Source organism: Letharia lupina (genome assembly GCF_014066315.1).
Source record: "Letharia lupina isolate WasteWater1 chromosome Unknown contig_2, whole genome shotgun sequence".
In the NCBI taxonomy this organism is placed as follows: domain Eukaryota; kingdom Fungi; phylum Ascomycota; class Lecanoromycetes; order Lecanorales; family Parmeliaceae; genus Letharia; species Letharia lupina.
The window spans coordinates 1,276,995-1,292,909 of record NW_023502971.1 but is presented as its reverse complement, the minus strand read 5'-3'; the positions used below and the strand labels follow the sequence as shown (position 1 = coordinate 1,292,909).

Sequence of the window (15,915 nt, the reverse complement as noted above, 5' to 3'; positions counted from 1 at the left end):
CAATAATGCATCAGCATGGAGCTCGGAGAGCAGTATCATACGGGCACATAAATTCTCTATGCTAAGCTATCTGCTGCTGGGAAAGACTTTAGGCAACGCCCACTGTCGAATATTCCCATATTTCTCCATAAGCACAGGTTAGATCCATTCTGAGAGATGATTGATTGGAGAAGATTGGCGAGCTTAGACGGCAGCGCCAGAAATGAAGAACCACTTGTCATAAATCCCGTCGATAGGCTTGGGAGCTAGGTCTTCATGCCGGGGGATTTTGATGGAGCTCGCATCCGCACGGTCTGGGGAATGCGGGACGGTCCCATTGGTCCTATAACAACATGAGCTTCTCAGTACAGTTGTGACACTCGAAAAGTCAACGCAGCTTACAAAGAAATGCCACCCGGCTGAGTCCTGCCAGTGATCAACTTCTCCCAGGCCTCCGCACATTCGCGAATGACATCCGTGGCGTACTTCTTGTTCTTGCACTCGCCTGAGAAAGCAAACTGATTTTCTGGCTTTCCGTCCGGAATTTTGTAGATACGGAACCACTCATTGGTAGCCCTCAACAGGCCCGGTAGGTGTCGCTCGACATCCTCAATGTCGTTGAGTCGAGGTGCCAATGGGTCATTGACGTCAATGACAATGATCTTCCAGTCGGTCTCCTCCTCGTCGAGCAGGGCCATGACTCCGAGGACTTTGACTTGCTTGATTTGTCCTGGAGTTGCAACAAGCTCACCGATCTCGCAGACGTCGAGGGGATCGTTATCACCCTTGGCCTTGGTCTCCGGGTGGAGAACATTTGGGTCTTCCCAGGTCTATTTTTGGTGTTCAGTAGAGAGACAAAGAAAGTCTTAGGTGCATGTACCTGAGGGAACGCTCCGTAGTTCCAGAGGTAACCTTTGTGAGGGAAGCAATTGCGGACATAGCGAAGCTTGCCTTTCTTGATATCTTGTTTGATTGGATTCAATTTCTCTTCCTTGGAAATCTGGATGAACTTTATCAGCACCAATGCTCTTGGGAATGTAAAGGTTGTGTAGTATGAAGGCTCTTCCAAGGCCGGTCACTTACCTCCATCTTGGCGTTAGTCCATCGTGGAATCTCCACAATCATGTTGAGAACAGTCTGCTGCTCATTGGCGTACAAAGGGATGTCATGGAACGGTGACAAAGGCACCCCATCCTTTTCAACGTAGATGCGGTGCTCCAGTGAATTGGGCGCCCCGTTCTTTCTGACAGAGTATCCGCCGGGGGCGTTGGCATGATAGCCCTTCTCGCTGATCGGGAGTGAACTCATCTCGAGATTTCGCGATGTCTGGGTAGAGAGGTGTCTTGAGATCTGTTGGGCCCGAGAGGTTGTAAGGTTGAAGTTTCTGGTGGGGCTCGATTTTGAGTTGGGGGAAGCCAGTGTGGACACACAAGCTGTGCGGTCAAGATGCAGGTTGCTGACGCTAAATCTGATAATTCGCTCCTTTTGGAAAACACGATTCACAGTCCTAGAGCCTAGCATGTGACGTTGACCGCAGGTGCAGGTCCAATATATTGAACGCAGGAGTAAGTGGACGTTATTGGGGATCGATATTGCGGGCAAAATGACTTCACCGCAACCAAAAAAAAATTGTGCAACATTTTTTTGACTCAAATCGAGACTGTGATTCTACCACTTCGTGACCTCGCATGGTGACAATAAGTGGTCTTTGATGCTTCGATCCCTTGCTAGCATCATGGCCTCTACGTCGAAAAGAGTTCCCATACCTAAAAATGGCGTGGATTACCGGGGCAAGGTCGTACTCGCACCTATGGTTCGCTCTGGCGAACTGCCCTCTCGTTTGCTCGCCCTCAAGTACGGCGCAGACTTGGTCTGGGGCCCCGAGACCGTCGATAGGTCTATGATAGGAACGACCAAACGCTTCAACCCAACAACGTCTACTATCGATTTCACTCGCTTGCCTTCCAATTCCTCGAGACTCCAACCTTCAGTCCAAAAAGAGAGTTTGATCTACAGACTACATCCTACACGAGAACATGGGAAATTGATATTCCAGATTGGGACCGCTTCGCCCGAAACGGCTGTTGAAGCTGCAAAGCTTGTTGCCGAAGACGTGGCCGGAATAGACGTCAATGCAGGGTGCCCGAAGCCGTTTTCCACCACAGGCGGTATGGGAGCTGCGCTGTTGCAAACACCGGACTTGCTAGCTTCCATCCTAGCAGCATTGGTGAAGGAGGTAGGCGAGGTGTACGAAATTGGAATTAGCGTGAAGATTCGCCTTTTGGAGACAGTAGAGAAAACAGAAGCACTCGTAAGGAAGCTGTGCAAGACTGGTATCACAGGACTAACGGTACACTGCCGTACTACGCCCATGAGGCCGAGGGAAAGAGCTATACGGGAACAGCTACGAATGATCGCGGAAATTTGTCGAGAGGAAGGCGTGGCCTGCTTGATGAACGGGGACGTCACAGACAAAGACGAGGCGTTGCAGTTGGCGCAAGACTATGGTGTTGATGGTGGCATGATAGCAACCGCCGCAGAGGCAAACTCAAGCTGTTTCAGGACGAAAGAAGAAGGCGGGCTATTGCCATGGAGGGAGGTGGTGACGGAATACATGAAGACAGCGTTGGAGGTCGAGAACAAATGGGGGAACACCAAGTTCTTGCTTAGCCAATTGATGCCTGGGAAAGCCGAATTATTCAGGAAGGCTGCTGCTTGCATGAGTTACCGACAAGTCTGCGAGGTCTTGGAGCTGCGTGACATGGTTGATCTGGCAAAGGATGTAGACGAGAGACTTGGCATAAACGAGCAGAAGGAGACCAAGGCTATGAAGAAGGCAAAGCATCAAAATAAAAGCGCACAAGCTGCCGTGGGGAACATGGGAAAGCAGAGATCTATTGACAAAGAGAGCAGAAGCCCATTGTCAGAGCGAGGTGTGGGTGCGATGCCGGCAATGCCCGCGATGGCGGTCTGAAAGACTTGTAATATACCAACCATTGGATCAACACACGCCTGACAATCCAGAGACCTCGACAAAGCGCAGAGTTCACTCAGTGTGAGACTTTCATGAAACGGCTTCCATTGGAAGTTTGACCTGCCTCTTGGCTCATATCGTGACACCGTGAACCTTTGGTTTCAGCATACTCTTGTGATGCTAGCCTCAAAAGAAAGCCACGAAGGTTTCGAATTCAGTCAGGTCTGCTTTGGAACCGTTCCTGATGATCTTTGCAAGTTGTTTCACCCTAGTATAAGCACAGATTATGGCGTTCGAGTGGGCTCAACTATGATAGGGAAGAAACCACAATCGGAAAACTCGGAAGAATGATTTCGAATTTGTGCCATCTAGCTCTGGCAAGGGTTTTATTGCAATCCGAGTCCGTGCAATCACCAGTGTAGGCGTTGAGTATTTGAATACCGCATGCTCGTGAATGTGAACATGGTCCTCGACCACGTGATTTTCTCCCACAGCTACATCTCACAGCCATCATTCGTGAGCTACCAATTCTTCGGCCCAACCGAGGTGAAGATATTGTTGGCGTCTTGCAGGGTTCCTTACCCACAAACTTCCTTCTGCCATTGTGAACAGCCGAGGTGGCCCAGGACTCGGCAGCTTACTTGGCAAGTTCTTGGATCACACTCGCTCCCAGACAAAGCATGTCGCAAATTTTCATAGTTGGGCGGTGGCATTCCTCTTTTGAGCCGCGAAAATGTTAGAGCCTCAAACGAGCCCCTATCGAGCATCATAGAGCTGCAATGGTTTGTGTCGTGGAGTTTTTAAGCTAGTTCAGCAATTCAATTCTCAGGTCTCTGCCAGAACGCCAGATACCTGCAAAGCCAGATCTAACACGGTCAAATGTTCGTCTGCGCCGTCGACGAGGCGCTTATCGACGTCCGAGAATTGCATGACGATCTTATTCTTCTGTTTGTTGCTCAGCGCATCGTCATAAAGGACGTTTTGGTAGAGCTGGGATTCAAGATTAGCAACGTTTCCGCTGGGAAAGCGACGAATTTATATGTACCTGCGCTACGACTTGCGTAGCACTCCACCCATCGGCCACCAAGTCCGTTACTTGTTTAGCTACAGCTTCGTACACGGCTCCCTTCGACCTTGGCTGCATGGCTTGAATCAATCCGTCAATGACGTCGTTCGGAATGACGCCAGCTATTTCTTCAATATTCTTGATGGTGACCATTGACTCATCAACTCCGTCCACCTCCATGGCGTCCTCATCCTCGTCATCTTCATCTTCAAGAACTCTCTTCTTCGAGTTTCCATTCGATCTCGAATGCGACGTCTTCACAGCGCCCACTAATCTTGCTGCACTCTGGAGGAAAGTGATCGCCTTTCTAAGATCTCCCTCGCTGCATTTGATCAGCTTGTCGACGGCGCCATCCTCCAATTTGACATTCTCGTTTTCAGCAATGTCTTCCAGCCTCTTCTTGGCATTTCCTTGATCGAGCATCTTGAAACGAAACTTGCTGCATCTACTTGCCAACGGATCAATGATTCTTGTGACGTAATTGCAAATCAAACAGAATCTTGTGATCTTACTGTACGTCTCCATTGTCCTTCTCAGCGCGCTCTGAGCGTCTTGCGTCATGCTATCTGCCTCGTCCAGAATGATAATCTTGTACGGCGGACACGGGTAACGATCCTTATAATGTGGAGGTGGGTTTGAGAGCTGCATTCTGGCAAAATCTTTAACCTTTTCTCGCACTATTGAGATACCGCGTTCATCGGAGGCATTGAGCTCAAGCACGCGGGTCCTGAACATTTCGGGGCCGTAGAGCTCTTTTGCGAGGGCGAGAATTGTGGACGTTTTGCCTGTTCCTGGAGGGCCATAAAACAGCATGTGGGGTAACTACCGGCTCTGGTCAGTCGGAATAAAATCCGTTGCTTGATCCCATACATTGGAAGCTTGTAATGTTCGTTGTAGAACAGTGATTGTGTGATCCTGGGCTGTAACATCGTTCAGACTCTTTGGACGGCTGTCAGAGATCAGCAACGATTCTGCGAGCACCTCAGGAAGACGTTCAACATACTACTTCTCCACCCAAGGTTGCAGATTCTGGGACTCTTTGGGGGCTGCGGATTTGGATGAAGAGGCTCCATTGGTTGCGGCGACAGCGGCTGCACGAGCCTTGTTGTCGAAGAAATTTGCCATAATTTTTTAAGGATAGGAAGGCGGACTGTCTGTTGAAGTAATCAAAGGCGGAGGAGATGCCGGATTAATAAATTGCTATGCGGAGAAAACGCGCTTTGATAGACGCGAGCGCGCCAAGTGAATGGCAAATGCTTCTTTCCACAGGCTAAAGTAGTCGTATTTAATCATTGGTGCAACTATCAGTAGTTTGTTTCAATATTACCAGACTGCCTTGAGGACACCTTCTCAATGAACGATTTTGGCAAGACATTCCTGCTGGTTAAGATATTAAGTTCCATACCCTCAACAGCTTCGTATGCAAAAGATTGTCTTCGAACTTGAAGACCGGGGACTGATTATAGAACGTTGAAGCGCTGGGGAGATTGGTACTTTGGGTAAATACGAGTAGTGCGGCGTCATATCCATCAGCATTGAATGGAAGGTTTAGGAAGTCACAATGGTCTCTACTTATTGTGTATAATCATTGTACAATACATGTGAAATTGGCCTTTGCTGCCTACACAGATTAAGCTCGTTGCACAGCCTTTGCTTCGAGATCGGGACCAATGTCTGACTTATGAGACATGAATGATGCCTCCCCTTCAGCCTCAGACCACGCCCCTCATGACCTTAACGACGACGCCTCGAACGCTCATGGGATAGCCTCCGCCGCCGCCGCCGTGGCTGCAAATAATGATGACGACTCCGTGCAGCGGAAGCGACGCAGACAGCGAGAGCAGAAGGCGGCGTTCTTAGATCATCTCATCCGGAACATTGATATCATCTTCTACTGCCAACTGTCAATCCTCTATTATATGGAGTGTGTCCTCCTATACTCAGAGCAATCTGTATCTGACCTCCGTGGATGCGCTAACATGATCCACAGTATCTCGCTCTTCAAATTCCTTTTGCGTGCTTTACCGCACTGGTTCTATTTTACCCCTAAGCCTTCCATATTTCCGCCGCCGTCGCCCACACACCGTCCCTACATCGGCATGATCTTTGGCAACAACATTGTCTGCATCATTTTACATCTCCTGTTGAGACCGCCAGCTGCCGGGGAAGCCACGAGGGGCTATTTACTCGGCGGACTATTGATTGACTTTGTGGGCCAGGAGAGTCCGGTCAGCAAATGGAAATTACTGGTTCTGGATACATTGGTTTTAGCTCTGCAGGTCCTAATCTTGGCCGTTACACTTGAGAGGAAGAAACTTGCAGTTGAAAACGGAGACGTTTTGGTAGAAGAGGTTGAAGAAGCGAGACAGGATCATGATTCGGAGGAAAGAGGAATGCTGAGGCGGGACGACACCGTTCAGGACGAAATTGAGCTCCAAGATATACGGCATACTTCGTCTGGTCGAACAGGAGGCGATGAGGACAGAGAGCGAGATGAATTACTTGAATCTGACGAAAGCACTGAGCCGCGAGATCAACACCCCTTGGATCCCTTCATCACCGGCCAGGCAGTCATCGCAAATGTACGTGTCATCGATACTATCCGCTCGCAGTGGCTCACTGCGGATACTTCTGGTGAATCCACTGCTTCAGGCGCTGCAGCTGTTGCCGCTGTTGCAGGAAGAACACTGGGCTATCGACTAGGGGAGAGACTTCAGCAGGCTCAGTGAATTCATTAGTGTACATCCTGTCTACATGGTTAGCAACAAGCAACGCGTGTGGTGTCTTGTAAATATCATTTGGATTAGAGTATCAAGCTAAAGTTTTCGGTTGCGACATTGCTCCCACTTTCGGCGGCAGCACCAACGCACTTCTATCGTTTCTGCGATAGAAATCTGCAACTATCATTGCGGTTTTCTCGGCTTGATCTTCATGAACGAAATGGCCCGCTTCGGGAAATACTTGCAATTGGTATTTCCCTTGCATTTGCCCAATCATTAATTCCTTGTCTAATCTATCAGTGCCAGCAAGCAGAAGCAGCTTTCCACCCTTTGCATCCAAGAACTTTCGGCTGAGGCCAGCAAACCAGCCTTCCCAGTAGGGCTGGGTGGCTGCGAGGTCCGTCCGCCAGGTCCATTGATGAGATGCGTTTGAAGGATCACGACGAAGAAGAGACGGGACAGAGATGCGTGCAGATGTACTGTTGCGGATTGTGCGAGAGCGTGTACTTGTTGGGGTCAGAACATCAGTGCTGACAGAAGACGACTATGGAATTTAGAGACTACTTACTGCCATTCGATAGCCGAAGTGATGGAGGGGAACGTCTTCGGTCTGGTGGACAGATAGGACTGCATACTTTGCAGTGCATCGATCGCAGACCCTGCACCATGGGAACGTCAGACATGATTATCAAAATCGAGGCGACGTCTTTGAAAACCATACCTTCAACAACGTCCAGAACAGCATAGCCTAAAACCGCATTACCAAGCTCTCCGTTCACGGCTACATTTGTCACCACAGCCCCACCGAGACTGTGGCCGATCAAGACTAGGCCAGGTAACTCCGGCCACGCCATCTGCGTTTGGGTCACGTGTATGACATCCAGCAGGTCTTGACTTAAGATCTCTAGACTAAGGTCGAGATCGGTATTGTTGCTTGGCCTATCAAGCTGCTCAATAACGGTCTCCCCATGACCTCGAGCATCAAGAGACAGTACACCAGCGTTTGGAAGAACTTTCCGCACCTGAACAGCGAAAAGAGCAAATGATAAACCTGAGGAGCCGGCTCCGTGATGGGTTACCAGGAGAGGGCCATTAGCCGTAGGTGGTATTATATATGCATGATATGTGACATTCTCTGTGGGACGAGAGACTTTCAAATAGAGCTCTCGAGTGAAGTAGTCATTCCAAGGAAGTGGCTCTAGCGTCCTTCTACCAGCGGAAAACCTGCAATCAAGGAAAGTATTTAGACAACGACTTTGACATTGAAAGTGCTCGTGTCTATAATGAAATTACACAGTCTCATGCGGAGAGGATGAAGGGCAGATGAGATAAGAGGAAGCAGGATGCAGGCCCAGAGTTTGCATGGCCAATGGGAAAGAAAAAGGGGGGGGTTACTTGGGCCTAGCAAAAAGATTCTTACTCGGAGAGGGTATTATCGTACCCGTAGATGAAGCCGAGGATGCGGAAGATGAGGAGTCATCGTCTTGAGCAGCATCTGGTGATGGTCTCAAATCGCCATATTCATCATCTTGATCCTTCTCTTCGTCTTCTTCAGGAGAAAGGAGAAGGGGCGGTTCGAATGGTAAAGCGGCAAGCTTTGCTTTGGCAAAAGAACGTTGGAGGTCACTCATGATAATCGATTGTAGCTTATCATTGATTGTTTCGTTCAGACGTGACGAATAGAAGAGCATTGACCTAAGGGTGTTGTGCATGAAGTATCATTGAAGTATTGAAGTACTGGTAGATGTGAGATTGCACTTAATCTGTTATGTTATCGTAGATTGATCGAAGCCAAGCCTGAAGCCAAGCCAAGCCAAGCCTAAAGTAAAGCCAAGCCCCAAGCCAAGCGCCAAGCCAAGCCTAAGCCCAGAGAGATCTGCACGATGACGGGCGGACAAGGTCATGACACACAGGAAAAAGAAGGAAATCCCCCCGCCTCTGTTTCACGTGTAACTACAGAAGTACTCCTAATTCCTCTGCCTGCTACCACTAGGTACCTCCTCTAACCCTTTCACAACCACCATCATTCTCCTACCATACTCCCTCCATCCATCTCTTGTCTATATCCCTATTTTGCTGTATAGCCATTCCTCTCAGACATAAAACAAAAAACAAAAAACAAAACAAACAAAAAAAAAAGCCTGGTAAGTTGTTATCTAGTCCTTGATTCTACAGCTTAATCTTTCCTGCTTGACTGACTCGACCTACTCGTAACAGGCCGCTTCTACACGACCTAGGCAAACTTCCTGCCCACTTTCCAACCAAGCCTCGTTCGACACTGGCAACGAAGATTGCTTGTCGTAGACGAACATGGTTTCACTGTGGGGTTCCAAGAATGGAGAGGAGCGTGACGAGGGCGATGATGCTGAACAGAGTGGTGACGATAGTAACCAGCAGACTCGTCGCTCCGGAGGGCGTGAACCAGATGAGAGGACTCGTTTATTGCCCCCTCGAAACGATGGATTCCTTGACCCAGATGACCCAGCTGTATGTCTTGCGAAAAGGGTTGGAAGGCATTGTACTGACAGCTTATCAGGTATCCCCATATAATCTTTGGAGCGTCCGAGCTCTCCGCTACTTTTCCGTCCTCTTCGCTCTCATCAGCTTCCTCTGGTGGGTGCTACTCCTGGTCTCAATCTTCGTCAGCCCGCCGATGATGCATTCTCGTGGCTCCGGCTTCTTCGATTTCTCATACACCACTCTCACTCTTGGCAACCTTCTTGTCGCCATACTCTTCTTCTCTACGCCTTCCAAAGCCATGCAAGTGGGCAGTCTTATCGTGGCAGCTTTCCTGCTGATCGACATGATCATCATTGTTGCCGTTCCTCGTATACGTGCGGAGGAAGGTTGGGTCGGCATTGCGTCGGTCGTGTGGGCTACTCTCATTGCACTCTATAACGTCCTCACAGATCGAGTGGTAGCATGGGGAAAGAAGGAAGAGGAAGAGCGCCTCACGGGACGCAAGGAGAGCCGTCGCACCGTTCGTGAATGGCTTGCTGTACTCGCCGAATTTATAATCATGGTAGTCATGATCGTCGTTGTGATTCTTTTGACTGCAACCCTCATCCTACGCTCCCGCGATGCAGGTCTAGCACCTCCCGGAAAACGATACTTCGTCGACGGGGACAAGTACCAGCTTCACCTGGCCTGTGTTGGCAATGTGACATACAACGCCGATGGCAAGCGCAATCCCACCGTGCTTCTTGAAGCCGGAGAGAACCCGGTGGAGGACACGTTCGACGACTGGGTCTACGACGCCTACAAAAATGGCACCATCTACCGCTACTGCTACTACGACCGCCCGGGTCTCGCCTGGTCAGACAACGCACCCTCCCCACACTCCGCAGGCATGACCTCGGATGCCCTCTCGGAAGCTCTTGCCCGTGCCGGCGAACAATCACCGTGGATCCTTGTCTCGGCAGGCATAGGAGGCATTTACAGCCGCATCTTCGCTAGCCGTCACGTCCGCCAAGTTACTGGCATCATGCTCATTGATGCCCTGCACGAGGACCTGCTACACAACATTGGCCAGCCGGGTCGAGGCTTCGTTCTTTGGGCACGCGGCATCATCTCTCCACTAGGGTACGATCGCCTCTTTGGTGCCATCGCCAAGGGTCGCAAGCCAGAAGATCGGGTTTACGGTCGTTCGGCATACCAAGGCGGGAAGTATATCAAGGCGAAGCTACAGGAGAACCTCGTTGCCAATTCCCTTACGAAGAATGAAGTGAGCCAGGCAAGAAACATCCAGAGCCCCAAGACCCCACTCGTGGTGGTGAGTTCTGGTATCAACGTGAGAAAAGACGATGAGTGGGAGAGGAAGCAGAGAGATCTGACACTGATCACGGATAAATTGATCAGCTGGGATGTGGTCAATGCGGCGCCGCATGAGGTGTGGAAGACGTACGAGGGTAAGCAGATTTTGGAGAAAAGACTGGGTGAATTGGTCAGGGGTTGAAGAGAGTTCTTCAGTCCGGATTGGCGATGGCAGAATGAGTGCTTAAGCAAACGTATATATGACATGTTGGCAGTCTCTTTATGTCTTGGCACTGGCTTATTTCACCAGCGAAGCATACGATGATATCTTGTTCTTGCACATGGCTTTGTTTGGGCGCTGGCGGATGCGTGTCTATAATCATCGTCTCATCTCACGTCTCCAAGATAGCTCGCACAAAAGTCTACGTTTGACTCCATCCATTCGCTCCTCGCGCTGAACGCCTTCCGTGCTCCATCGGGGCTCAATATCGAATATGAGGGTTCTGAATGCCTTGGTGTCTGACTATGCTTCGTTCAATTCATCACGCATAGGCTGACCTGTTGAGCCTTGCTTGCTCTCATCCCCACCGCTTAACCCATATACCTCCGCTACCCTCTTGGCAACACCCTCACCGCTCCAATACGCCCCCGTCACCGTCCCCAACGCCACAAATGGGGCCGTATGCTCGCCCGCGAACCAGATACCTCTCTCCGGGCAGCCCTCCCTCAGCGCCTCGATATCCTTGTCCAGCTGCACCTCCCCATCCTTTGCTGGATCGCTAGCTTGAAACGTCGTATAAGAGCCAAATCCTGCCAATTCGTCGTTCTGCCAATTCGTGACAAAGATCCCGGAGGGTTTGCAATCGGGAGACGACGAGGAATAATCGGGTAGGAGCGAATAGTATGGTTGGAAGAAGGCGTCCAGGCGAGAGAAGTATTCCTTGGAGGCTGGATCCAGGCCTTGAATCAGGGAGGTGACGTGCTGAGCACAGGGTCCATGGAAGTAGAATAGGAGTGTTGGATGCGCGCAAGACCCGGGGAGGGAGGCGAGCGAGACGCATTCCGTGGTCCAGCGTTCTGGATTCTGGTCTGAAGCGTACGTGGGGGGAAGAAATTGGGAGAAGAATGTGGTCACTGTACCTGTGGAATTTGACGAGAGCCAGAACGCGGTGGGAAAGGTGAAGTAAACTTTCTCGAGACGACCGTAGGAAATGTGCTCGATGGCTGTGGTGATCCGAGAGGGAAGCGTAGGCGAGAAAGAGGTAACGTTACGTTTCAGCCAGCCTAAGGGGCAGGTCACGATCACTTCGTCAAAATTTAGAGTGTCGTTGGAGGCCGTGGTAATGGTGACCAAGGGCGGTTGCCCGCTTTCGATGTTCGATTTGAAGGAAGTGACCTTTGTGGAGATTTGGAGATCGGCTCTAGCCAATGCGCCTTTGGCAATGAGGTCGAGGATTGATTTATAGGTGCTTGCCAAGAAGAGATTCTCTGAACAATGTGAGTAGCGGTACATTTGGAATCATCTGCCACAAGGGTTGCCACAAGGATGGCCACTTACCGCCTTCGATGCATTCTTCCAGCCAGAAGACTTCAAGATTTCCGAGTCAGCATGCCTTCTCGAAGTTGAGATTTGAGCGGGTGAAGTATGTCCCGGTAATCTCGAAACGTTGTCTTACGGCTCACAATGCGGTAGTCGCTGGGGGCAAAACACTCCGAAAAATAGACTTACACCTTAGGCTTTGCTTCTCAATGGGCTCGCCCACGAAGTCTCCCCACATTCGAGCCATTTGGAGGATTAGCTTGGAGGAAACATCATTCAATCCCTTCCCCTTCACTTCACTCCTAAAGAAGTCCATAAGGGAGCTTTGCGGTGGTATCGAAGGGCCGTTCTCCCTGCTATACCTGAAGGCATTGGATATGATCTCCCAGACAAGCTCGGAATGCTTCTTTGCCGTTTGGCCCTCGACAAGATGACCTAACTCGTCGTACAGAGAGGGTTTGGCATCTTCAGGAGGTGAGAAGGTTGTGGCATGAGTCTCTTCCGCGAGGTCCAAAATCGGGTTGTGGTCAGTGCCCTTCATAGAACAAATCAGCTTATTGAGAGTAAACTTTTTTTGTCATTGTTAATGTTTTACATGAATCCAATTTGGCCCTCTGGTTGATGTTAGTGATCCTGGTACAAATATCCCATGAGGAGGCAGATGTACAAGTCAATCAGATGACCCTGTTGACTGAACTGGTGGACCTGATCTTTGTCAGCTACACTCAGTCTTGATTCATCGAGACCAACTCACACGCCCTCCTATGCGGTCACGCCCCTCGAGTATCGTCACCTTCAGACCCTGCTGAGCCAGCACCTCGGCACACCTCAGTCCCGAGATTCCAGCGCCGACAACGCAGACTACCCTCAATTTCGAGTCAGCATTGCGTAATCAAGGGATAGAACATGGGTTAATGACATCGATCTCAGGAGTAGGAGAAGGGCTTTGCTCCAAAGACATGTCTTGCCGCCCAAGATTTGGTACAAAATGGGGAAGAGTGTTTCTGAACTGTGCGTACCGTGTGGAATTCGGCCATTTGGAAGTACTCGCCGAATCATGCTGTTTGTGGTGCTGTGCATAGACAGTGACAAGGTCCTATCCTTGTAGTGCAAACACAAGTCTCTCTCCTTAGTAATGACTTGACTCCGAGACCTGCATTCACGAGTGTAATGAGCCCAGCACTCCATGATATAGCAGATGGCTGCTTGATCGATGATTCATCGGCACCATAAGACGGGAAAAGGAATAGCAGAAAGTCGAGGAGCAGAGCATGAGTGCCTTAAAGTATGTAGAGAACAATGTATCATGGTATTTATGAATCGTTTGGTGGAACAGGACTCGGGTCTGTGGTGGAGGACTTCTTGTTGATTTAAGAACGTGGATTGAAGTCCCAAAATGAAAGGGTATGATAGGTTTGAAGTTGCATTGGGAATTGATGGAAGGTGCACACATCATCAAATATTCAACCAGCACCATGTCTCCGCAATCTGGGGGGAACCGCATTGATAGATTTGATCCAAGGAAGTATCACTCCAACGGACATTTCGAGGCTTACCTATCCCAAAAAAGTTGCAACGAGTGATGAGAAAAAGCTGTGACTCTAATTGAAGCTGCTGCAAAAAAATATGGTATAGAAGGGTATAAGAACGGTTTGTGTCACAAGTGTGATGCTTGAGAGCGTCCTTCAGTCAGCTTGAGTACCAAGGTGAAGACTGAGATTACTCTACTGCTTGATTCAATCCAAGGCCCTGCACTTTCCACACAGGATCTAATTCATATTTACTGACTTTTATTTTTGATTTAAGTACAATTGCATCTCTGCATCTCTCGACACCAAAATTTGGCCAAGTGGCGCCTCGTAGCTCGTTGGCGAATCTATTATCTAAGGTACCTTAACTTTGATAACGCTAACAAGTATGCAAAGCAACCCAACATGCCCAACGCCAGCCAAATGCCCTAATATCACAATCCCACTGCAAATGCTACTTGTAAAACACTCAAATCTCGAACTCCTCATCGAGCCAATGGCGAACCACAATCTTGCCTTCATCCAACGAAGGCTTCTGGTTTCGCACAATGATCGCTGCATGGGTGTGCCGGACTGCGTGAATATGTACACGATATTTTCGAAAGCCCACCTGGTCTAATGCGCGGACCATTTCAAACTGTTGCGGTGTCAAGGCTAAGGTTGGAAACTCACTTCGACGTGACGAAATGCGTTCGAGGTCCAATGATGTTTGAGACGCAGCTTGGTAATTCTTCTCTGCATGCCCATTTCGCTGCGGTTTATCGGAAAGTTCGGCTTCATGGTTCTCATCGGATGCTGTTCCTGGGAGGTATTGCTGGCCCTGTCTGGCATTCATGTTCTCGAAGGCGCCTTCCATTGCACTTCTCGCATTTTCAACCAAAAGGGGGATCCTGTAGCTTCCTAGGCCTATACCAGCTTTGCCTTCCTCATGCAGCCGAATGCGCTTTTGGCTTCGAACTTGTTGTATACCTGAATTGATTAGGAAAACGACAGAGCCAACGGGTATCATAACAGAGAGAAGCGCGAAGACTGGGACACTTGTAAGGAGACTCTGGCTGCTGCTTGCAATGCGAGCGAAAAATGGTGGCTGAATCTCCGGAGGTTTTAAGTGAACGGGATCGACGGGGTCGATGATATTTGGGGCATAGTCGGGTAGATAATTGATAGAGACTGCGTCAAGGTTGGTGTAAGGGTCTGTAGCGGAGATACTCGTGGTATAATAGGGCGCAGACCGGTCGTTGATTATATTCGCGTAGAGAACGCGGTGGCTGAATTGTGCAAGCGCAAGCATGAAGATGCTCCGAGGGTCTGCAAGAACAGAGAGGATGGGGCGGTTTGTGTCACGGAAGGTGTCAATTGTGAACAATTGGCGGCCGGATGTTGACAGTGTCCGGGATCCTAGAAAATTAAAGACTGTGTGTTGGACCCCGAGCAGCGGCGTTTTCACCCCAAGATGAGGCGTGGCGAAAGTAGTAAAGTTGACAGGCTTTATTCTATCGAACCAGCCTTTTGAGTAGAGCAGTCCGATGGTATATCTCGCAACTAGTCCACCTAGCGAATAGCCAACAATACTGAGTTTCTTGATTTCGCTGCCGTTCTTCTCCAAGCCTTGGATATAAGTCTCGATTTCCTGTGTTACCCGCTCGGCTCCCAAATCGATTCCATCGTAGGTGAAGGTGTTTGAATTTGTCTTCGATACCAGTATATGCAGCTTCTCCTCCGAGTGTTTGTCGCGGAGAGAAGATGCGAGGTAGGATAGATGATTTGGGTTGCCCCAGAGCCTTTGACTGGTCAGCGCACCGACAAAAGGAAAGACGAGGACGCAGGCAGCAGCTGACCCATGAATGAGCACACAAAGATGGTCGGCCGTCGGGGGTCCATCGTTTGTTATCCGCTCGGCCTCCTCCATGAATCTAGTAGAATGGTGCAAAGTTATCTCTTGTTTTTGTTGTCAATTGCATTGAATTTGGGACTTTACCTTGATAAAACTTCAGTGTGGCGGGCCCAGAGCAACTCGATGACACTGACATGCATAATAAGTAATGACAGCTGCAGCTGTCATTCGGGCTTTGGTTTGGCCGCGCCCGGCGCTAGCTAGGGTTTAAAACCTAATGTTGAAGAACCGTTTGATTGCCGAGCAGTCTTGTCAGTCCACATTTCAATCACCTCTCACTCAAGTCATTCTTTAACTTGACTCTTGAAGATCCCTTCATGACTTCCTTCATCATCGATAGCTTGATATGATTCGTCGAGTGATTGCGGCAAAGTTCGACCACAACAGTCCTTGTCTCGGCTCCTCACCTTTGTCTTCTGCCGTGATTTATGCTGCTCGCCGTCCAGAATCAGCAAAAATT

At 49.6% G+C, this 15,915-nt stretch overlaps 8 protein-coding genes across 8 annotated transcripts; 3 read left to right on the top strand and 5 right to left on the bottom strand.

Moving 5' to 3' along the window:
* Positions 1 to 183: 183 nt before the first annotated feature.
* On the bottom strand, positions 184 to 1,500 carry HO133_004512 (uncharacterized protein; the record flags this gene model as incomplete). The annotated part of the gene is made up of 4 exons (XM_037295429.1): positions 184 to 322; positions 382 to 809; positions 860 to 979; positions 1,063 to 1,500. The coding sequence occupies 4 exons, from the start codon at positions 1,498 to 1,500 to the stop codon at positions 184 to 186; spliced, it is 1,125 nt and encodes a 374-aa protein (XP_037157430.1).
* Positions 1,501 to 1,714: 214 nt separating this feature from the next.
* HO133_004511 (uncharacterized protein) lies at positions 1,715 to 2,953 on the top strand (the record flags this gene model as incomplete). Its single annotated transcript, XM_037295428.1, has 1 exon — positions 1,715 to 2,953. One exon carries the CDS (start codon positions 1,715 to 1,717, stop codon positions 2,951 to 2,953), a length of 1,239 nt encoding a protein of 412 aa, XP_037157429.1.
* Positions 2,954 to 3,778: 825 nt separating this feature from the next.
* On the bottom strand, positions 3,779 to 5,144 carry HO133_004510 (uncharacterized protein; the record flags this gene model as incomplete). The annotated part of the gene is made up of 4 exons (XM_037295427.1): positions 3,779 to 3,943; positions 3,999 to 4,841; positions 4,890 to 4,968; positions 5,023 to 5,144. The coding sequence occupies 4 exons, from the start codon at positions 5,142 to 5,144 to the stop codon at positions 3,779 to 3,781; spliced, it is 1,209 nt and encodes a 402-aa protein (XP_037157428.1).
* Positions 5,145 to 5,707: 563 nt separating this feature from the next.
* On the top strand, positions 5,708 to 6,748 carry HO133_004509 (uncharacterized protein; the record flags this gene model as incomplete). The annotated part of the gene is made up of 2 exons (XM_037295426.1): positions 5,708 to 5,943; positions 6,010 to 6,748. The coding sequence occupies 2 exons, from the start codon at positions 5,708 to 5,710 to the stop codon at positions 6,746 to 6,748; spliced, it is 975 nt and encodes a 324-aa protein (XP_037157427.1).
* An 82-nt stretch (positions 6,749 to 6,830) lies between these two features.
* HO133_004508 (uncharacterized protein) lies at positions 6,831 to 8,430 on the bottom strand (the record flags this gene model as incomplete). The annotated part of the gene is made up of 4 exons (XM_037295425.1): positions 6,831 to 7,245; positions 7,308 to 7,398; positions 7,461 to 7,963; positions 8,135 to 8,430. The coding sequence occupies 4 exons, from the start codon at positions 8,428 to 8,430 to the stop codon at positions 6,831 to 6,833; spliced, it is 1,305 nt and encodes a 434-aa protein (XP_037157426.1).
* A 619-nt stretch (positions 8,431 to 9,049) lies between these two features.
* HO133_004507 (uncharacterized protein) lies at positions 9,050 to 10,694 on the top strand (the record flags this gene model as incomplete). The annotated part of the gene is made up of 3 exons (XM_037295424.1): positions 9,050 to 9,060; positions 9,127 to 9,226; positions 9,276 to 10,694. 3 exons carry the CDS (start codon positions 9,050 to 9,052, stop codon positions 10,692 to 10,694), a joined length of 1,530 nt encoding a protein of 509 aa, XP_037157425.1.
* A 321-nt stretch (positions 10,695 to 11,015) lies between these two features.
* Positions 11,016 to 13,091, bottom strand: HO133_004506 (uncharacterized protein; the record flags this gene model as incomplete). Its single annotated transcript, XM_037295423.1, has 7 exons — positions 11,016 to 11,980; positions 12,051 to 12,080; positions 12,222 to 12,567; positions 12,628 to 12,646; positions 12,700 to 12,737; positions 12,787 to 12,893; positions 13,052 to 13,091. The coding sequence occupies 7 exons, from the start codon at positions 13,089 to 13,091 to the stop codon at positions 11,016 to 11,018; spliced, it is 1,545 nt and encodes a 514-aa protein (XP_037157424.1).
* A 939-nt stretch (positions 13,092 to 14,030) lies between these two features.
* Positions 14,031 to 15,470, bottom strand: HO133_004505 (uncharacterized protein; the record flags this gene model as incomplete). Its single annotated transcript, XM_037295422.1, has 2 exons — positions 14,031 to 15,342; positions 15,400 to 15,470. 2 exons carry the CDS (start codon positions 15,468 to 15,470, stop codon positions 14,031 to 14,033), a joined length of 1,383 nt encoding a protein of 460 aa, XP_037157423.1.
* Positions 15,471 to 15,915: the final 445 nt, after the last annotated feature.